The sequence below is a fragment of the Cervus canadensis genome, chromosome 26 (assembly GCF_019320065.1).
Source record: "Cervus canadensis isolate Bull #8, Minnesota chromosome 26, ASM1932006v1, whole genome shotgun sequence".
Taxonomy (NCBI): Eukaryota; Metazoa; Chordata; class Mammalia; order Artiodactyla; family Cervidae; genus Cervus; species Cervus canadensis.
Window position 1 is genome coordinate 39,632,259 of NC_057411.1, and position 19,353 is coordinate 39,651,611.

The window sequence follows — 19,353 nt, forward strand, 5'->3', positions numbered from 1 at the left end:
TCTTCCTTCTACCAGTAATACCTTTCCCTCTTTTTTTGCTTTTTCTGGCAAACTCCTGTTCATCCTACAAGACCTTGTCATCCATCCTTCCAGCCACTCACTCATTGATTCACAGAAGTATTTCTAGACTTCCAGGTGGGATGCTGGGTTTTAAAGACACAGCTGTGAATAGCAGACTCATAATCTCTGCCATCATAGGGCCCTACTTTGAGCTGAGGGGAGGGAGGGATATCAGACAAGTAACTATGATGCCGCTGAGGTCAGGGCTCTGCACTGTGGTCTCTCTCACACCCTCAAAGAGGCTGCATTTCTTTGCTGGGGCTGCTCTAACAAATGACCCCAGACTAGGAGGCTTCTAACAACAGAATCTATCTTCTCTCATAGAAAAGCCCAGAAATCTTCAGTCAAGGAGTCAACAGGGCTGTACTCCTTATGGAGGTTCTAGAGGTGAACCTGTTCCCTGCCTCTTCTGGTGCCTGCTGGCACCCCTTGGCTTGTGGCTGCATCACTCCAGTCTCTGCCCCTGTCGTCACATCATCTCCTCTGTGTGTGGTCAAATGTCCCCCTGCTTCCCTTGCCATCAGCCAGGGTGATGGCCTCATCTCAAGATCTTTAACATAAATGACATCTGCAACGATGCTTTTTCCAAATAAAGTCACATGTACGGGTTCCAGCTGGGCTTCCTAGATGGCTCTAGTGGTAAAGAACCCACCTGCAACGCAGCAGGCATAAGAGCCACAGGTTCAATTCCTAGGTCAGGAAGATCCCCTGGAGGAGGGCATGACAACCCACTCCAGTATTCTTGCCTGGAGAATACTGCATGGACAGAGGAACCTGGTGGGCCCTGTCCATAGGTTCACAAAGAGTTGGACATGACTGAAGTGACTTAGCATCTATGGGTTCCAGAGCTTAGGACATGGACCTTTTGGCTTCCCTGGTAGCTCAGCTGGTGAAGAATCCACTGATTCCTGGGTCGGGAAGGTCCGCCGGAAAAGGGATAGGCTGCCCACTCTAGTATTCTTGGGCTTCCCTGGTGGCTCAGCTGATGAAGCAATGCAGGAGACCTGGGTTTGACTCCTGGGTTGGAAAGATCCCCCAGAGAAGGGAATGGCTACCCACTCCAGTATTCTGGCCTGGAGAATTCCATGGACTGTATAGTTCATGGGGTCACAAAGAGTCAGACATGACTGAGCGACTTTCACCTCATTTTTGGGGACCCCTGATCAGCCCGCTACAGAGGCCAGGTGGCTTCTATTGTGAGCAGCCTCAGTCCCACACCCACCTTGTCCCTAGTCCTGGTCACTCTCGACTGTCATCCAGCTGACTTATCATCTCCTCCATGGACCTGGCTCTTGGGAATGCTGGGAAGTGACAGGATTGCCCGGGAAGGAACTGTGTCCCCTGGTTAAGGCGGGGCTTCAGTCTCAAGAGCTGGGGAGCCACGCAAGACCCTGCAGTCTCAAGGGTCTGGGAGAATCTGAGACACACTGTCTGGTGTTTCCTGCGATGCCCTGGCTGCAGCACAGGAAGCAGGAAGGCTGAGTGGGGGTCTGGGCAGAGGCTGCAGCTCCAAACCAGGAGGGGAGTGATGAGGACCTAAGACAAGAGAGCCAGCCGAGGACAGGGTCACCTAGTTGAGTTCATCAGCTTGTGGATGCCTTATGTGGACGCAAATTCAACTACGGGAATGGATATTTCAAAAATATACATTTGAAAGAGTTCTGGTTCCAAAATTGTTTGAATTTCACATTGTACCACGTGCAGTGCCAACGTCATGTGCCGGCCTCGGTGTGAGAGTTTTGCAGGCTTTGCATGGCTTATCTGACAGTTATACATCCGTAACAACAGGGGCTAAGGCAACTCCATTTTACAGATGTGGAACCTGGGGCTCAGGGCATGAAGGGTGGGAGGGGCTGCTACAGCATCACCTGGTATCCCTAGGTGGGCTCGCTTACAATCCCACCCCTCACAAGAGATGCACTATGAAATTTGCCATCTGACTGAGAAGTGCTTCATGTGTGTGCTTATTCTCATGTCGTTTTTAAAATCGGTATCTGTTGTCACCACACTGTTCTGTCCCTAGGAGCTCTGGCTGACTTTCACTAGAAACTGCACTTATGAGTTCAAGGAGATGGGCATGGAGGGAAGGGCACTGATGGTCATGTATGAGCCTCTAAGATCAGTGAGACTAGGTCATACACCCGCACCCCTGCTGCTTATTTTCCATACCCCCAGCAGGGTTGGACCAGGTGGTGGCTAAGGCCCCTCCTCTGGGTCACTGGGGTCAAAGTGGAGCCCTGGGGTCACAAAGGGCTGGAGAGTGTTAGCAATTCAGATGCTTGGGCTCTGCTCCAAGTCCCTGAGTCTGGGTGTCCAGGGGTGTGACCTGCATGTTTAGCAGAAAGCCACGAGAGACAGATGCCCCCAAATCTGAGAACTGCTGGACCATAGTTTGAAGGCCATGCCAACAGTCAGAGTGAGTCCCAGCCTCAACCCAATGCCAGGGCATTTGCTGACCACTGCTGAATGGCCAGAGAATTTACGGAGGGGAAGCTGGACTCAGTCTGACCTGGGGGACGTTGTGGATCCTGCTTCCTAAAGGAGCATCAGAGAAGGGCTGGGGTTTACCTGGTGGCCCAGGATGTAGCTCACTTTCCTCCATCCTGGAGGGTGGTGGTCCTGCTGCTACTTCCAGCTGGCGAGATGCCTCTCCTTAGACAAGGTACCCCTGTCCCCACTGCAGTCCCACAATGCCCCCTCCCTCATCATAGTGCCTGTGCCAACTTCTTGTCTTTTTAATTTGTCCATCTCTCCCTCCAGGCTGTGAGCTCTCAGGTGGGAAGCACTGTCCCCTGTGCCTAGCTCAGGACCTAAGTATGTGCTTATGGGGACATGCTGGTGCTAAGCCCACGTCCCTTCAGCCCACGTGGTGGCTGGCTGCCCTTCAACGGACAGTTTCCACGCGTGCCAATGGCTCATTATGAGCACCTCTGACCAGGTCTCAGGGCTTCCTCTGACCATGGGGTGTGGGGCTTGGCCAGCTCAGGGATGCCTGAGAAGGCTGGAGAATTAACGCCTCCAGGGCAGACCCTCAACCAACGTGGAAGGGGCTTGGTAGACTTGGTAGACAAGTCCCCTATTTTCCTCACCCCTTGCTGGCATCATTGGAAGTTGAGTTCTACACATCTTGTGGTCCAAGGGCTCCACTTTGACCCCAGTGACCCAAGAGCTGGGGCCTCAGCCACCCCCTGGTCCAACCTTGTTGGGTTTATGAAAAATAAAGAAGCAAAGCCCAGTGGGGGTGCAGGTGTGTGATTTAGTTTCAGTGATTTAGAGGCTCATACATGACCCTCAATGCCCTTCCCTCCATGCCCATCTCCTTGAGTCCATAAGAAGGTCCAGACTGGGGTTGGGCCTCAGTTGGCATGGAAACCCCTCACTGTCACAGGCCTTATTGGCTTTTCTCTCCTAGTGGCAGGCCACACAGCGCCCCCCACAGGTGTCTACACCCTAATCCCTGGAACGTGTGAAGATGTTATGTTGCATGGTAATCGGGACTCTGCCAGGGTGATTAAGGTTACTGGTTTAAGATTCGAACATGAACCTCGATTATCTAGGTGGGTCTCAATCACTGGGGGACTTCCCTGGTGGCTCAGGGGTAAAGAGTCTGCCTGTGATGCAGGAGACCCGGGTTCAGTCCCTGAGTCGGGAAGATACCCTGGAGAAGGAAATGGCAGCCCACTCCAATATTCTGGCCTGGAGAATCCCATGGACAGAGGAGCCTGGTGGGCTGTACACTCCATGGGGTCGCAGAGATGTGGCAGAAGAGATGACAAGTGTGGGCAAGACTTCATGTTCTGGATGCAGGGGCCATGTGTCAGGACCAGAGAGAGGCCGCTGGGAGGTCAGGGCGAGCCCAGCCAACAGCCACAAGGAAATAAAACCTCAGTTCTACAAGGAACTGGATTCTGCCAACACCTGAAGAAGCCTGGAAGCTTCCAGAGCCTCTGATGAAAGCCCAGCCAGGAAAACCCTGATTTTGGCCTGGGAGGCCCAGAGAAACATCAGCCCGACTTCTGACATTTGGCTCCCTGAGATAACACGGGGTGTGACTGCAGTGGGGGATGGGGGGGCGTTGCTATGGCAGCAGCAGGAAACAGTCCTCCTCCTCCTTCCCTGCCCCCTCACCATGCTTCCTGGGCCCACCTGCCCTTGGGGCCTCAGCTCAGGGTCTGCTTCTGGGGGAACCCTAAGCACGGATCAGAGGGCAGATCCCACATCAGGGCCGTGAAGACCACTCCGACCTGGGAATGAAGGCCTCAGCACACCTTGACTTGCGCCCTTGTGTCAAAGTCCCTTCTAGGGGCTGGGAGTTAGAGGGGGAACCGGATGGGGGCTCATGGGCTCCCACGTGGGCGGGGGAGGCAGAGGAGACCCAGGCCCACAGGCGAATGCACGGGAGGTCAGCTGCTGAGAGTGTATTAGAGGCACACATGTCGCACAGGGGCTGGGACCTCTGCGTGGGGACCCCCCGCCGGTGGGGAGCCTCACCTCTGGTGAGCAGCTCTGGAGGCTTCCTGAGCTCCACCCGCCACCTCGGCTCCGGACGAAGGATCGGCAAGTTCTTGCTTCTTCCGCAACTTGTACTCTTCCACTCTTTGACCTGAAAGTGAAAGTCGTGCAGTCATGTCCGACTCTTTACCACCCCACGGACTGTAGCCCGCCAGGCTCCTCTGTCCTTGGAATTCTGCAGGCAAGAATACAGCAGTGGGGTAGCTGTTTCCTTCTCCAGGGGATCTTCCCAACCCAGGGATCAAACCCAGGTCTCCTGCATTGCAGGCAGATTCTTTCCTGTCTGAGCCACCAGAGAAGCCCAAGAATACTGGAGTGGGTAGCCTATCCCTTCTCCAGGGGATCTTCCCGATCGAGAAATTAAACCAGGGTCTCCTGCATTGCAGGCGGATTCTTTACCGGCTGAGCTACCAGGGAAGCCCATATAACGCACAATGATCAAGGTGGGTGTTTGAAGGACTGATGCTCTGATGGGAAGGGGCCGGGTGCTGGGGCGCAGAGGTGAGCAGGACACGCCTGCTCTCGGGCGTGCTGTGTACCAGCCCCATGGTTCACCCTGGGAAGGGCTTCGTGTGCATGAGAAGTCACAATTTCCATCACACCCCACACACCACCGAGGGCAGTACCCCAGCTCTGCCTGCATCTGCTCAGCCCTGCTTTCTTATAGTATCAGGAGAAAGGGAAGCCTAATAAGAAAAGGTCAACACTAAAAGGCCACCACAAATGGTTAAAAGTCCCCACCAGGAAAGAAAACCATCCTACACGAAGAACTGTAGGCATGCAGTGAGTCCTACAGACGTGGGTGCTGAATGGGGTGCTTTCCAAGGAGCTGAGAGGTTTGTTTTCTGAGTCCGATGTGCACTGGTCTATATACCAGAACATGTTTCTTCTTTTTTTTTATTATTTAAAACAATGGTATATTTTGAAACAGATGATGACGATCAAAATTATTTTCTACTGGATTCTAACTACCATCTGAATTAACTGCCTGTTTATTGGACCATAGCCATAACTATATATATATATATTTTTTTTTTCATATTTCAACATATATATATTTCCTATTTCCTAGTCATCTTGTGCATGCTGTGTACTAAGTCGCCTCAGTTGTGTCTAACTCCTTGTGACCCCATCGACTGTAGCCCGCCAGGCTCCTCTGTCTATGGGATTCACCAGGAAAGTGGGTTGCCATGCCCTTCTTCAGGGGATCTTCCCAACCCAGGGATCGAACCCAAGTCTCTTTTGTCTTCTGCACTGGCAGGCAGGTTCTTTACCACTAGCGTCACCTGGGCTAGTCGTCTCAGAACATGCTTATTCTTAGCTAGCCGCTACATTTATCTAGTTACACTCACCTAGTTGCCATACTGACTGAGCTATGAGATGTCAACAGGCCACTGACCTCCCTGGACCTGAGCTTTCTAGAATTTACAGAAAAGTCCATCCTGGATGACCCCCAGGGGCACAGCATTCTAGGACTCTTAAGAGTTGACTGAATGAAAAAAAGGAGTTCATGTGATCAAGTTACATCATTTCAAGGCATTTGTTGAGAAATCTTCTCATTAACTTGGGGTATCAGGGGAGCAGGAAATTAAAGCTGAGAGGATGCAGGAAATTAGAGCTGAGAAGATACAGGGTGAGCCTGAGCCTAGCCCCACAAGTGGGGAAACTGAAGCCTAGAGCAGGGACGTGAACACCCTCGTTCCTGAATGTTCCACAGAGACAATCAATCACATCTGCCTCCTGCTAAAGGAGACCTACCCTTACTGGAGAAAACCATCAGGAAGGATCTGTAGCCAGCTGGCAGATTTCTGGGCAGGTCCCAGATTTTATTTCAATGTAGAGCTCTAATTCCCCAGAGCAAGGACAGGAAAAAAGTGGCAGCTGAACTCATTGAGAAAAATAAGATTCACGGAAGACCTGCCCCCAGGACCAGCTGCCTGTCCTTCATCTAGGGATTGTGGACAATCCAGGAAAAATCCATCAGAGAATATGGGATTCCACCCTGCTCCGAAGCCCCGGGTGTGGGGAGGACTGTTAGTAGAAGAGACTTTAAGGAATTTGTTTTTGTCTGTTACTGCATGATGTTCTTGCTGGCCCTGGGGGTCTGGTCTGCTCCATCCCCCAGCTGGCCTCTTACGAGAGCCCACAGGGAAAAACTGTCTGGCTCTCAGGTGTAAATGTGCCCACATATGGGCCACTGGCCTGTTCTTACTCATTGTCACTGTGACAGCTTAAATTGAGGGAACTTCTATCTCTTTAGCCACCAGGAAGCCCAGAGGCAAAAACATGTTACCTCTTAAGTAGGAATGTGCTCATATGTGTCCCAGATGACGACCGAACGTTAACTTCATCTCACTGTCCTCTCCTTGGCCTTATTCATCTACTTAAAAAAAAAAATCCTATTGTACTGTACAGATATGTTTCTTTAAGTGCTTTCTCAAAAGCCTTTGGGGGACAAGTCATTGTCTTTGAAAGTGGTAGTTGCTCAGTCGTGTCTGACTCTTCGTGACCCCATGGACCGCAGCCCACCAGGCTCCTCTGTCCATGGGATTCTCCAGGCAAGAATACTGGAGTGGGTAGCCACGCCCTTCTCCAAGGGGATCTTCCCAACCAGGGATCGAACCCATGTCTCCAGCATTGCTGGCAGATCGTTTACCATCTGAGCCACCAGGGAAGCCAAGGTCGCTTCAGGGTGGTTTTGAGGACAAGGCAAGGATAAATAAATACATAAAACGTCAAAAAAAATTAAATCCCCTTAAATAACCATTTGAAAACCCTGACATCCCACCCCATCCCCAACTAACAGCACGTCTGGCTCGCTGCTGGCAGGGCTTCCTCGTGGAGGGCACCATACCCTGTAGGGTCTTCAGATGCTGCAGCCTTCTCTCCTCGTGGTCCTGCATGACCCTCCCAATCTGCTGGTAATACGCTTGCACGAGCCGGCTGATGCCAGGGCTGGTCACGTAGACGCTCTCCACGGCCGCCTCCATCAGCGTTCTCTGTGGGCAGGAGGGGAAAGTCTCAATAGAGGGCACACACAGAGCCAGCTATGGCCAACATAGTCCTGACTCCCATAGACCACTTACTCCCAAACTTGGCTGGTCCAGAGCAGGTGGAGAGTGCCTGGCTGGTTTAAACCAGCATTGATAACTTATTTTCCTTGGTCAGGGATGGTCTGATGCTGGGTGTATGACCCAGTTCTGACCAATGAGATGCAATGTTAGGGAGAGTCTATTGAGGGCCGCCCTTTTCCCAACATTAAGCAAAGCCTTGGTGAGGGTGATAGACTTTGCTGTTTCCCTCTTCTGGCCAGGACACAGAGTGATGTTTGGAGCAGCAATAGCCATTTTGAGACCATGAGGCAACAAAAACCAATACCAAGAATGATGGATCAGAAAGAGAGAGGCTTGTCCACTGATCCTCTGTGCCGGCCTGGAACCACCTACCTCCACATTTCTTGTTATGTGAGATCAGTAACTTCTATTTATTTAAGCACAGATTTCTGTCACTTGCAGTTCTTAATGACACACCTTCGGACCCAAAGCAGAACAGAGAAGAAACGCTGGGATGCCCCATCACTGGGGACATGTTGGTTGGGCACTCGTAAAGTCATCACCTTTTAGCTCATAAGATGATGGGCAAAAGTCAGGTTCGAGTCCCCATTTCAGCAAACATTTATTGAATGGCTCCAAGCTTTGGGCAAGGAAAGAAAATGCCCATTCATTATTGTCGAGTGATTCGTTATGTTCAGACAGCTGAGAAATACACCCTGATGTGCGGGCGTGGACGGAAGCCATGGAGGTAAGGAGGGCTGCAGCTCAGGATGCAGAAGAGATGAAAGTCCATCTCCTCACCCTTAGGTCCTGCTCCTCCCTTACTGCGACTGCTTCTCTCTTCCTCTCCATCCAACGTTCACCTTTGACTCTGCCCCCAAGGACTCTGAGCTCTGGCCTTGCACTTCCAGTCAGGAGCCCCCACTAATGGCCTTCTTCGGATTTCATTTAGCACATGTAACGCAGAAGACAGGAAGTCCCTCTTCTCCCCTCTCAAATCAGCAAACCCACCTGCACATTACACCTTCTGTCCCTCCAGTCTCCTGCCACAGGGGAGCGGAGTCCACCCCTCTGCACGGCAGCCCACCTCCCTTCTCCAGGGCCTCAGTCCTGGCCACCCTCCTCTCCTCCTCCCCAGTTTTTCCAGCTGGTGTACCACTCAAGTCAGCGAACACACTTGCTCTAAAATCTCCAACGTTTCAGCCCTCTCTCGATCCCCCCTGGCACTGCTTGCATCTCAGCTCCCATCCAGTACAACTTCTCAAGGTTAGCGTGTCTTCTCCCAGTAGATGGCAAGCTCCCTGAGGGCAGGAATGCTGCCGCCTGGCTCCTCTGTCCCAGCACCTGCCGCAGGGCCTGAGGCTAAGGGGCCCTGTGAACAGAGGTCCAGCAAAGAACATCCTTCCAGACACTGGGCCCATGTTCTTTCCGGTGGGTGTGTGCCTGGTGGGGGTCCATCATCTAATCCTGACTCAGAATCCCTTGGAGAAGCTGAGGACAAGATATGCCACACTTGTGTTTCATTCTGTTTTCACGTAATGACCACTGATTAGGTCAGAGTTGTAAGGTTTTAGCAGAGGGAAGAGACTCTCCCAGCATCACTAGCCCTGAGGTCTGGATGATGAAGTGTGGCAGACACCAGAGATCTGGAACAAGATGGGGTGTTTCAGAATTGAGGGGCCAGTCTCTCTGCTGTGCAGGTGAGGGACTTTATGTAAATGAAGGGACTCATGGAAGTGCCCTAGAGGGTCCTGGCACATCCCAGGGGGGTCTGCTGCCAGCCCAGATCTAAAACACCTCCTGTGGGTACCAGCCACAGACTCTCTCTGCTGAGACCTGCAATACACGGGTTGTATTCTTATAGCTTGGGGGAGGAGGCAGGCAAGGAGAAGCCAAGCAAACAGCCTCCAGCCCCAGCCGCTCACTGAGGCTGGGAGGCTTTAAGCATGTCTTCCGCCCAGTGAAACTCCTCAGTCTTCCCACCTGAACAATGGGAAGAAAAATTACCCTTTCCAGGCAAGGGCTGCGGTAAGAGCCCAGTGAGATGAGGAAGCCAAAGCCCCTCCCCGCTCTGTTGACTTAGAAGGGCGATGCCCACGTCACTTCTTACGAAGGCGGTTTTCACTCCTGTGGTTTGTCATAACTGTCAGTGCATGCAGAGAACCATGGTTTACTCAGGTCAGACTGATGTTAGCAGCAATGGTCAGCCGTCGGGGACAACTCCACCGGTGCTCAGGTTCCCACAGAGGTGGCCAAGGGCAGGGAGGGTCTGCCCCTGGGAGAGGGACTTAGGCTCAGACTCTGGTATCTGCCATTGACCCACTGGGAGGCTCTGGCTGAAATGACGGTCCTCTGGGGGCTGCTGCAGGGACCGAGCTGGTGCTCAGAAGGCTGGGCAGCGGGCGGAAATCCTCACCGCTCCATGGGGCAGGCGTTCCCTCTTACGGGGGGGAAAGGCGGCTCAGAGGCAAAGAGCTCTGCAGGGCCCGAGGCTCCTGGGCGCCCAGCTGCTGCTCTGCTCGGATCCCTCCTCTCGTTCGCCCCCGACCCCCGCCTCTAGTCCCCCCGGGCTCCCCGGGGGCTGGGGCGGCCCGCACCTTGAAGTCGTCCGTGTCCTTGGCCCGGCTCCTGGAGGCCGAGTTCCGCGCGTGGCCCAGCAGCGCCTGCCCGATGGCGCGCTCCATGCGCTGCTGCAGGAGCTGCCCGACCTCCTGGGCCTCGGCCAGCAGCTGCTGCTGAAGCTGCAGGCGTGTCTGCTGCGCCTCCTCCTCCAGCCTGCCGGCCTCCTCCAGCACGCGCGCCTCCTGGAAAAGTCGGGCGGGGAGAAGAATGGAGCCCCCTGTTGCCTGCACGGAGGGTCTGTGTGTGTGTTAGCCGCTCAGTCGTGTCCGACTCTTTGCGACCCCACGAACTGTAGCCCGCCAGGCTTCTCTGTGCATGGAATTCTCTAAGCAAGAATGCTGGAGTGGATTGCCATTCCCTGCTCCAGAGGATCTTCCCCACCCAGGGATCAAACCCTGGTCTCCCGCATCACAGGCAGATTCTTTACTGTTTGAGCTCCAGAGAAGTCAAGGGATGCTCTGGTCAGGACCAAACTAGAAGGTGGGGTCAGCCCTGCCGGGGGTCCCAGGAAGGCTGGAGAAGGGGTAGGAAGTGGGCACCTCTGGGCTGGCAAAAACATGTACACAGTGGATGAGCCTAGGGATCTTGCCGATCCCTTCGGGCATATTGAGCACCAATGGTGTACCCAGTGCCATCCGCGGCTTTTTACACGTACAAGAACTTACTCGTTCACCCCACTTTGAGACCTGAACACTAGGAGGGATGAGGCCAGAGGGGTGCAGAGACGCTGAGTAACTTTCTAAAAGTCACACAGCAGAGAGGCTCTTCAGTCACATCTGAGTCTGAGAGTAGTCTGGGACATCATGGAAGCCAAGGCAGGGCCCATGGGGAGTCCTTCTCTTGAAGGAATAGGAGTTGGAGAAGGAGGTTGTGGTTGGAGGTAGGGTAGGAAGTCCTGCCTGCTTCCCATCAGGTCCTCCAGGGCCGAGAAAAAGAGACGGTGAGCTTGTCCCTCACTCGTAGGTCAAAAAACATCAGCTGTGGCTATAGGAGACCTGGAATCAGCCTGTTTGGGTTTAAATCCCAGCCCGGCAATTCACAGTCTTTCTTTAGATTTGTTAAGACCTTAAAACAGACCACACAGCCCTCTTCTCTTAACCCCCGATGATGACTGTACCTATCTGTGTTCTGACTTCTTGTGCAACTTTAGTATAATTGTCATTACCATGTACACTGCAAGCTTTGGGCAGTGTACCCCCAACAGTGTACCCCCAACAGGGGGTACCTACTGTGCCATTGTCCCCACCCACACAATATGGGAGCAGGATTTCTTTTTTTTAAATTTATTTATTTATTTGGGGGTTGTCTTGATGGCTCAGTGGGTAAAGAACCTGCTTGCAATGCAGGAGACACGGGAGAGTGGCTTCGATCCCTGAGTTGGGAAGATTCCCCGGAGAAGGAAAATGGCAACCCACTGCAGTAGTTTTGCCTGAAAAAATCCCATGGACAGAGAAGCCTGGCGGGCTACAGTCCAAGGGGTCACAAAGAGTCAGACACGACTAAGCAACTAAGCGCTCATTTAATTATTTGGCTACACCAGGTCCCAACTGTGGCACACAGGAGCCTCAATTTTCATTGCAGCTTGCAGGATCTTTTTAGTTGAGGCACGCAAGACCTTTTTTTTCTCAGTTGCAGCATGCAAACTCTTAGTTGCAGCATGTGGGATCTAGTTCTCTGACCAGGGATCGAACCTAGGCCCCCACTGTCCTGGGAGCAAGGAATCTTAGCCACCACCAGAGAAGTCCCCAGGATTGGGGCTTTGACTAAACCAGACTGGAACCTGGAAGCCAAGGAAGAACTCCTGTTCTGGGGTGGGCAGGGGGCTGAGGCACGGTCTTACCAAAGCTCTGAGCAGTTGCCACTGGTGCTCGTCCAGACACTGGGAGGAGCCCTGCTCCAGGGCGTGTTGCTCCCGCAGCTCCTGGAGAAGGCCCTTCTTCCCCGACAGCCTCATCTGGGTCAGGGTGGTGATGGCGCTGCCGCGGAGAGCCAGCCTCCGGAGAGCTGAGCGCAGGAGCAGTTCGTGCGCCTGCAGGACGTACTGAATGGACCTTTGGAGACAATGGGAGGAGGTTAGGGGCAGGGGGCGAGTGTTCCTGGCTTCACTGAGTGTGGTGGTTAATTTTATGTGTGAGCTTGGCTGGGCCATGGGCTGAATGGACAGCTGATCAAATATCATTCTGAGAGGGGCTGTGAGGGTATTTCTGGATGAGGTTAACATTTGAATAAATGCGTAAAGCAGATGGTCCTCCCTAAAGTGGGTGGGCCTTGTCCAATCAGTTGAAGATCTGAAGAGAAGAAAAAGCCCACTTAACCACAAGTAAGGGGGAACTCCTCCTGCCTGACTGCCTTGAGTGGGACGTGGTTTTCCTTTGTACTTCCTTCTCTTTGTACTTAAACTGGAACATTGGCTTTTCCTGGGTCTTGGGGCTGCTGACCTTCAAACTGGATGTCACACCATTAGCCCCCCGAGTTCTCAGGCCTTTGGACTTGGTACTGAAATTACATATTGGTTCTCCTGAGTCTCCAGCTTGCCTGCTGCGGATCTTGTGACTTCTCCACTTCTCTATACCTGTACCTATGCATGCATGCTAGGTTGTTTCAGTTGTGTCTGACCCTTTGCAATTCTAAGCACTGTGGCCCACCAGGCTCCTGTGTCCACGGGATTCTCCAGGCAAGAATACTAGAGTGGGTTGCCACACGCTCCTCCAGGGGATCTTCCTGACCCAGGGATTGAACTTGCATCTCCTATGTCTCCTGTATTGGCAGGGAGGTTCTTTACCACTAGCGCCACCTGGGAAGCCCACCTATATCTTTACCTGTATCACCTATACTGTATCTTCTATTGGTTCTGTTTGGAGAATCCTGACTAATACATTGACCCACTAAGAAACAGCCCAAATAGTCATGCCCCACAAGGGACCTTTCCAGAGGCAACAGGTTAAAATTGTCCCATCTTCTGCTGCCCATCCTCTTCTGCTGCCCACACTTGAGTTATAGTCAGTCATCTGTCCTTTGATTAACCTTTTTAACTTCCTCAAGTTTCAGATGCATATATACAGTTGCCTTCAGTACATATCCACTCAAATTTTTTACATGATTCTCAAAATTAACACATTCAGAACTGAAGTCATGAACTATTTTTGAGTTCCTATCTCAATGAGTCAAGTAGGAAACTCTGGTTTAGAGAGGCTCAACATTTGGTTTTATAACATAAGGTATCTTCTTACAGCTTGAAAAGTTGAATAGAGACCTGTCAGTCAGTTTACCAAGGAGGAGAGAACCAGCAAACACTCCTAAGAATAAGGAATCACTCCTTGTAAAGACCTAATTTTGAATCAGCTAAATTCACCAATGGAGTGGCTGATCTGCCACTGTCTGAAATCCCTGCTGGAAGTAAGAGAAATCATGTCTGGAGGAAGATCCCATCATTCAAACTCCTAAGTTATTACTACATTTTTTTAATAACACTGTCTAGCATTCAATAAAAATAACCAGACTTGCAAACAGATAAGCACTGACCAAAAATAAAGAAAAAAAAAAACAACAGACAATAGAAACATACCCACAAGATATTGGATATTAAAATACTGAGCTATAATGAATATGTTCAGGAAATTAAATGATAAGATGAATCTGAGCAGATAACTGGAAACTATGACAAAAATCAAGTGGAAATTCTAGAACTAAAAATGCAGTAACCAGCATTAAGAATTCAGTAGATAGACTGAATAGCAGATAAGACACAACTGAAAAGAGTGTGAAGTGGAGGAGAGTCAAACCAAGTTATCTAGACTGAACTACAAGGAACAAAAATATAGAATACCATGTGAGAGACAAATAACCTAAGGTAAAAAAAATTTAATAAATTTCCCAGGAAGAGTAGGAAGAGAATAAGCAGAAGGAACATTTAAAGAGATAAAGATTCAGAATTTTCAAAAACTGATTAATGATAGCAAATTAAAGATTCAAGAATCACTATAGATTTAGTAAAAACAAATAAAACAGGAAATGCACAAAAGCCCACATCCATGTTTAGGCATATTATAATGAACTGATGAAAACCAAAGAACAAAAGAAAATCTTAGAAGCAGTCAGAAACAGCTGAAATCAGAAACAAAAGATGATCTTTACAAGTATTTAAAAGACAGCTAAACTTGGAATGAAAACATTCCTCAAAAATGCAGATAGACGTTTTCAGACAAACAAAATTCTAAGAAAATTTGTCAGTAGCAAATCTAAAATAAACAGAACCTTCATGCAAAAAGAAATACTCCTAGGTGGACACTTAAAGATGCAGGAAAGAATCAAGAGCAACATAAAGTGTAAATCTAAATGAATACTGACCGCATAAACCAAAAACAGTATCTTGTAGAGTTGCAAATGTATAAAGAAAGTGAAAGCGAAAGTCTCTCAGTCATGTTCGACTCTTTGCAAACCCATGGAATGCAGAATCCTCTAGGCTAGAATACTGGTGTGGGTAATCTTTCCCTTCTCCAGGGGATCTTCCTAACACACGGATCAGACCCAGGTCTCCCGCACTGCAGGTAGATGCTTTATGTAAAATGCCCAATAAGAAAAGCATTTTTCCTCTGTGAGGGAGAAAAATGAATGGAAATAAAGCATTCTACTGTCTTGAAAGAAGGAACATATTAACATATGTTATATTTTGGCACACAAAGGATGCAATTCAAAATCTCTGAACCACTAAAATCACAGTAAAAGAATATATAACTAATAAGCTAAATTATTAGTATATATTATATATATACTATATATAATATATAACTAATAATTAAATTAGAGAGAGAAAATAGAAAATAATAAAACACCTAAACCAAAAGAAGGTAAGAGAGGAGAGGAAAAGGAACATAGAGCAGGTTGGAAAAACATAAACAGAAAGGAGATAGATTAAAAATCCAAATATATTACCATAAAGTTTTACATTAAATATAAATGGACTAAACATTAGTACTATTAAAAGACATAGTCTTTGAGACTAGATAAATCTTCCAATTGCTCACTACTGTCCTTAACTTGCTCACTAGATTCTCCCTACTTGTTTCCATCTCCTGATACCTCCTTTGTATTATCCAACAATATAGCTATCCACATGCTTCTTGATATATACAAAAAATAATTTCCTGGAAAGGACTGGGCAACTAGAAAACCAGCTATACCCAAATAATTTTTCTTGTGTAAAATAAGGAAAAAGAAATATTTTTCAGGAAGCTGAAAAAGTGATACCACATGAATAACTATAGAAAGAATATTTTAAAATATAAAATTTATTAATAAACGGGGAATGACTGAAAATGGGCAAAAGTGGTCTTTTTTGGAGTGATGGAAGTGTTTCACAATTGCATGGTGATGGGTGCAGAACTCTTAAAATTTACTAAAAATCATTGAATTGTACTCTTAAAAATAATGTATGTAAACTATACCTCACGAAAGGTGTTTTAAAAGTTTCTATGAAAGACAACTCTATGAAGTAGGTATTGTTAGACCCATTTTGTGGATGAGAAAATTGAGGGTAAGAACAATTCATGTGCCCACACCAGGTCTGACTTCAACCTTTCATACATGGCACTCTGCAATCACTGTATTTTATATTTATGTTTACAATTTGGTTGTTCTCAAAACCACACTGTAAGGGAGGCCCAGGAGGGTGGGAGTTAACTTACAGATGAGGGCACGGAGGCTAGCATGGAGTATGACACCGAACAGAAAGCCCCCACCCTGCACAAAATTGTACTCACTCTTCACTGAGGCTGCCAAGCTGGCCCAGGACTCGGTGGATGATGTTCTCATGGTCATCTCTCAGGTGAGTCTGTAGCAGAGCGGACAGTGCATACTCCTCCATCCACACCTAAACCCCACGACAGAGGGACAGGGTCAACCTCAAGTTCATTTCATCCTCCATTGCTTTGTCGGATCATACTTTTTGTTTCTTATTTTTAAAAACCTCTTTCTCTTTTGATTTAATTATTTTTTCTCTTATGTGCTAAGTCACTTCAGGCGTGTCTGACTCTGTGTAACCCCATGGCCTGTAGCCCACCAGGTTCCTCTGTCCATGAAGTTTTCCAGGCAAGAATACTGAAGTGGGTTGTCATTTTCTACTCCAGGAGTTGTCCTGGCACCATTTCTTATATAACTTATCTTCTTATGACTGGCCTGTCACGCCACCTTGTCTGACATAGTTTCCATATGCACATGAATCTCATTCCAGGCTCTTTATTTAATTCTGCGGGTCTGTCTGTACCAAGACATCACACTTTAAGTTCTGCAATTTATAACAAGAGTTCATAGCTGCTAGAGCACATCTTCCCATATTCTTTTGTACAAAACTGTCTTGGCTATTCTTGGTTCCTTTTCTCCACATATGAATTTTAGGGTCTGTATATCAAGTTTGGGAAATAGCTTTTTTGGGATTCATTTTGTAATTAGATTGAATTCATAGACTTATTTGTAGAAATTGCATTTTCCTATCCAAGAACAAAGCCTTTTTCTCAATTCTTTATCCCTTCAATAACATTTTATAAACTCCTCCACTGGACTGTGTTAGTCACTCGGTTGTGTCCGACTCTTTGTGACCCCACGGACTGTAGCCTGCCAGGCTTCTCTGTCCATGGAATTCTCCAGGAAAGAATATTGTGGATTTCCATTCCCTTCTCCAGAGGAACTTCCCAACCCAGGGATCGAACTCTGGTCTCCTGCCTCACAGGCAAATTCTTTACCGTTTAACCTACAGGGAAGTCTTCTCCATTAAGCTCTTATAAATACTGGTCAGATTTATTTTTAGGCACCCTGTAGCTTTTATTCTAAAGGGAATCTTTATGTTATCACTACTGTTCTCTTCTACTGATTTGAAAGTTACCTATTCTATTTCTATTCTATCTACATTTAAAAAGTTTAACATATATTCCTGATTTCACAAATCTAAATCAACATTTCTTTCACCTTTTAGGATTCATGACTGTCAGCACTTCTGGAAATTTCTTATCCATTATTGGTTTCAATATTATCTCTCTTTCATTCTCTCCATTCTCTCCTTCTAGAATGCCTGGAACACTAAGGAAGTTCCCCCAGGACTTTCGCATTCTATTCCCATGCCTCCTAACCTCTCATATTTTCCATCTCTTTAGCCCTCCATGCATGTTCCCAACTACTTCCTCACCTTTATCTCCTAGTTCACACAATGTGTCTTCAAAAATATTTAATCTGCTATTTAACTCATCCATTAAATTTCTGTTTTCATGATTACAATTCTCATTCATAAAAGTATGTAGTTTTTTTAATATGTCATCTTTTTATAGCATGTCTTATTTTTATCCCAGTAATTCCTCTTTTTTTCCCCTCTGGTTTCAAACATACTTCCTTTATAAGTGCTCTCTAATAGTCTCTTCATCTGAATTTCTTGGTGTTTGTTGTGGTCTAAACTTGGTGCTTGCTGTATGTGCTGGCTCTCACTTATGGCAGATTGTTCCCTGTGTGTTTCGTAATTCTGAATGTTAGCTCATCTTCAGTGTGGCTTTGTCTGCGAAAATCTTGTGAGGTCCCAGGCCACACAACTGATACACTAAAAAGAACAGCAGAAACTCAAATCTAAATCTGTCTGTCTCCAAAGCTCAAATATTTCCGAGGTCCACCATGCACCTCCCTAGCTCACTCACATCACCAGGAGAAACAAACACTTAGAAACATGCAGCCAGACTGTGTTGCCCAAGGCTCTACCTTTAAGGTCAGACTCTCTGACTTCCCTGCATCTGTAGCTTTTTTCTGGAGATGGCCATGCTGCATGCAGAATAGGGCCAAAGCACAGAGGCTTCCCTGGTGGTTCAGCCTGCAGTGCAGGAGACCCGGGTTCAACCCCTGGGTCAGGAAGATCTGCTGGAGAAGGAAATGGCAACCCACTCCAGTACTCTTGCCTGGAGAATCCCATGGGCAAGGAGCCTGGCAGGATGCAGTCCATGGGGTCGCAAAGAGTCAACCATGACTGAGCGACTAACACTTTCACTTTCACAGAGGCTTTGAGTGTGAGTAAGCAGCTTATTCCTCGGAAGGAAAGTTATGACCAACCTAGGCAGCATATTAAAAAGCAGAGACATTACTTTGCCAACAAAGGTCTGTCTAGTCAAGGCTATGGTTTTTCCAGTGGTCATGTATGGATGTGAGAGTTGGACTGTGAAGAAAGCTGAGCACCGAAGAATTGATGCTTTTGAACTGTGGTGTTGGAGAAGACATGAGAGTCCCTTGGACTGCAAAGGAGATCCAACCAGTCCATCCTAAAGGAGATTAGTCCTGGGTGTTCATTGAAGGACTGATGCTGAAGCTGAAACTCCAGTACTTTGGCCACCTCATGCGAAGAGTTGACTCATTGGAAAAGACCCTGATGCCTGGGAGGGATTGGGGGCAGGAGGAGAAGGGGACGACAGAGGATGAGATGGCTGGATGGCATCACTGACTCAATGGACATGAGTTTGAGTAAACTCTGGGAGTTGGTGATGGACAGGGAGGCCTGGTGTGCTTCGATTCATGGGGTCGCAAAGAGTCGGACACGACTCAGCAACTGAACTGACTGACTGAACTGAAGCAGCTTAGGCTTCAGTTCTCTGGGCCTTGTGATTTAAAGCACTTACACTTAATCACACAAAATCACACTGTGTTAGAACTGTTTGTTAAAGCCAGTCTCTGATGTGTTTTATGAGAACTCTACAATAACCTATCAAAGTGCTTAGGAAATTGGAACACTCTAGAAAATTTGACACAGTCTAGATTCCCTAAAAGGTAAATTAACACTGTCACTAGAGTACATGGGGGTCTTTGGTGTGTGTTTTGAAAAGACAGATAAAGCCAGCAACAGGATCCAAAGATGGTCAAGAGAACAGAGATCATCCAACCAGATGGTGCCCAAAGTGGTCACACCATTTCTTCAACATTATTGATGTAAAGTAATTAGGCTCCAATTAATAAAAATAAATGAAAAAAAATTAAAAAAACATTATTGAAGGCAAGTTCATGAATGTTTGAACTTAGAAGCAAAAAGCTGCTTCCCTGGGCTGGAGTGTTGACCCTGTTAAGTGCTACTGGGTCATTTTGTGGTTTC

General features: G+C 48.2%; 1 protein-coding gene across 7 annotated transcripts in view; it reads right to left on the reverse strand.

Moving 5' to 3' along the window:
- Positions 1-19,353, reverse strand: part of EVC (EvC ciliary complex subunit 1) — an 88,936-nt gene that overhangs the window by 5,760 nt on the left and 63,823 nt on the right. For 6 of the 7 annotated variants that reach the window (XM_043447723.1, XM_043447719.1, XM_043447724.1 and 3 more), the window contains 5 exons: positions 16,007-16,116; positions 12,088-12,298; positions 10,223-10,429; positions 7,427-7,571; positions 4,552-4,663 (listed from right to left, as the gene is read on the reverse strand). In XM_043447723.1, the coding sequence (XP_043303658.1) occupies positions 4,552-4,663; positions 7,427-7,571; positions 10,223-10,429; positions 12,088-12,298; positions 16,007-16,116 (785 nt within the window). Of the gene's footprint in view, positions 1-4,551; positions 4,664-6,865; positions 6,953-7,426; positions 7,572-10,222; positions 10,430-12,087; positions 12,299-16,006; positions 16,117-19,353 lie in introns of those variants that run through there. The other variant, XR_006265634.1, reaches the window with a different exon arrangement.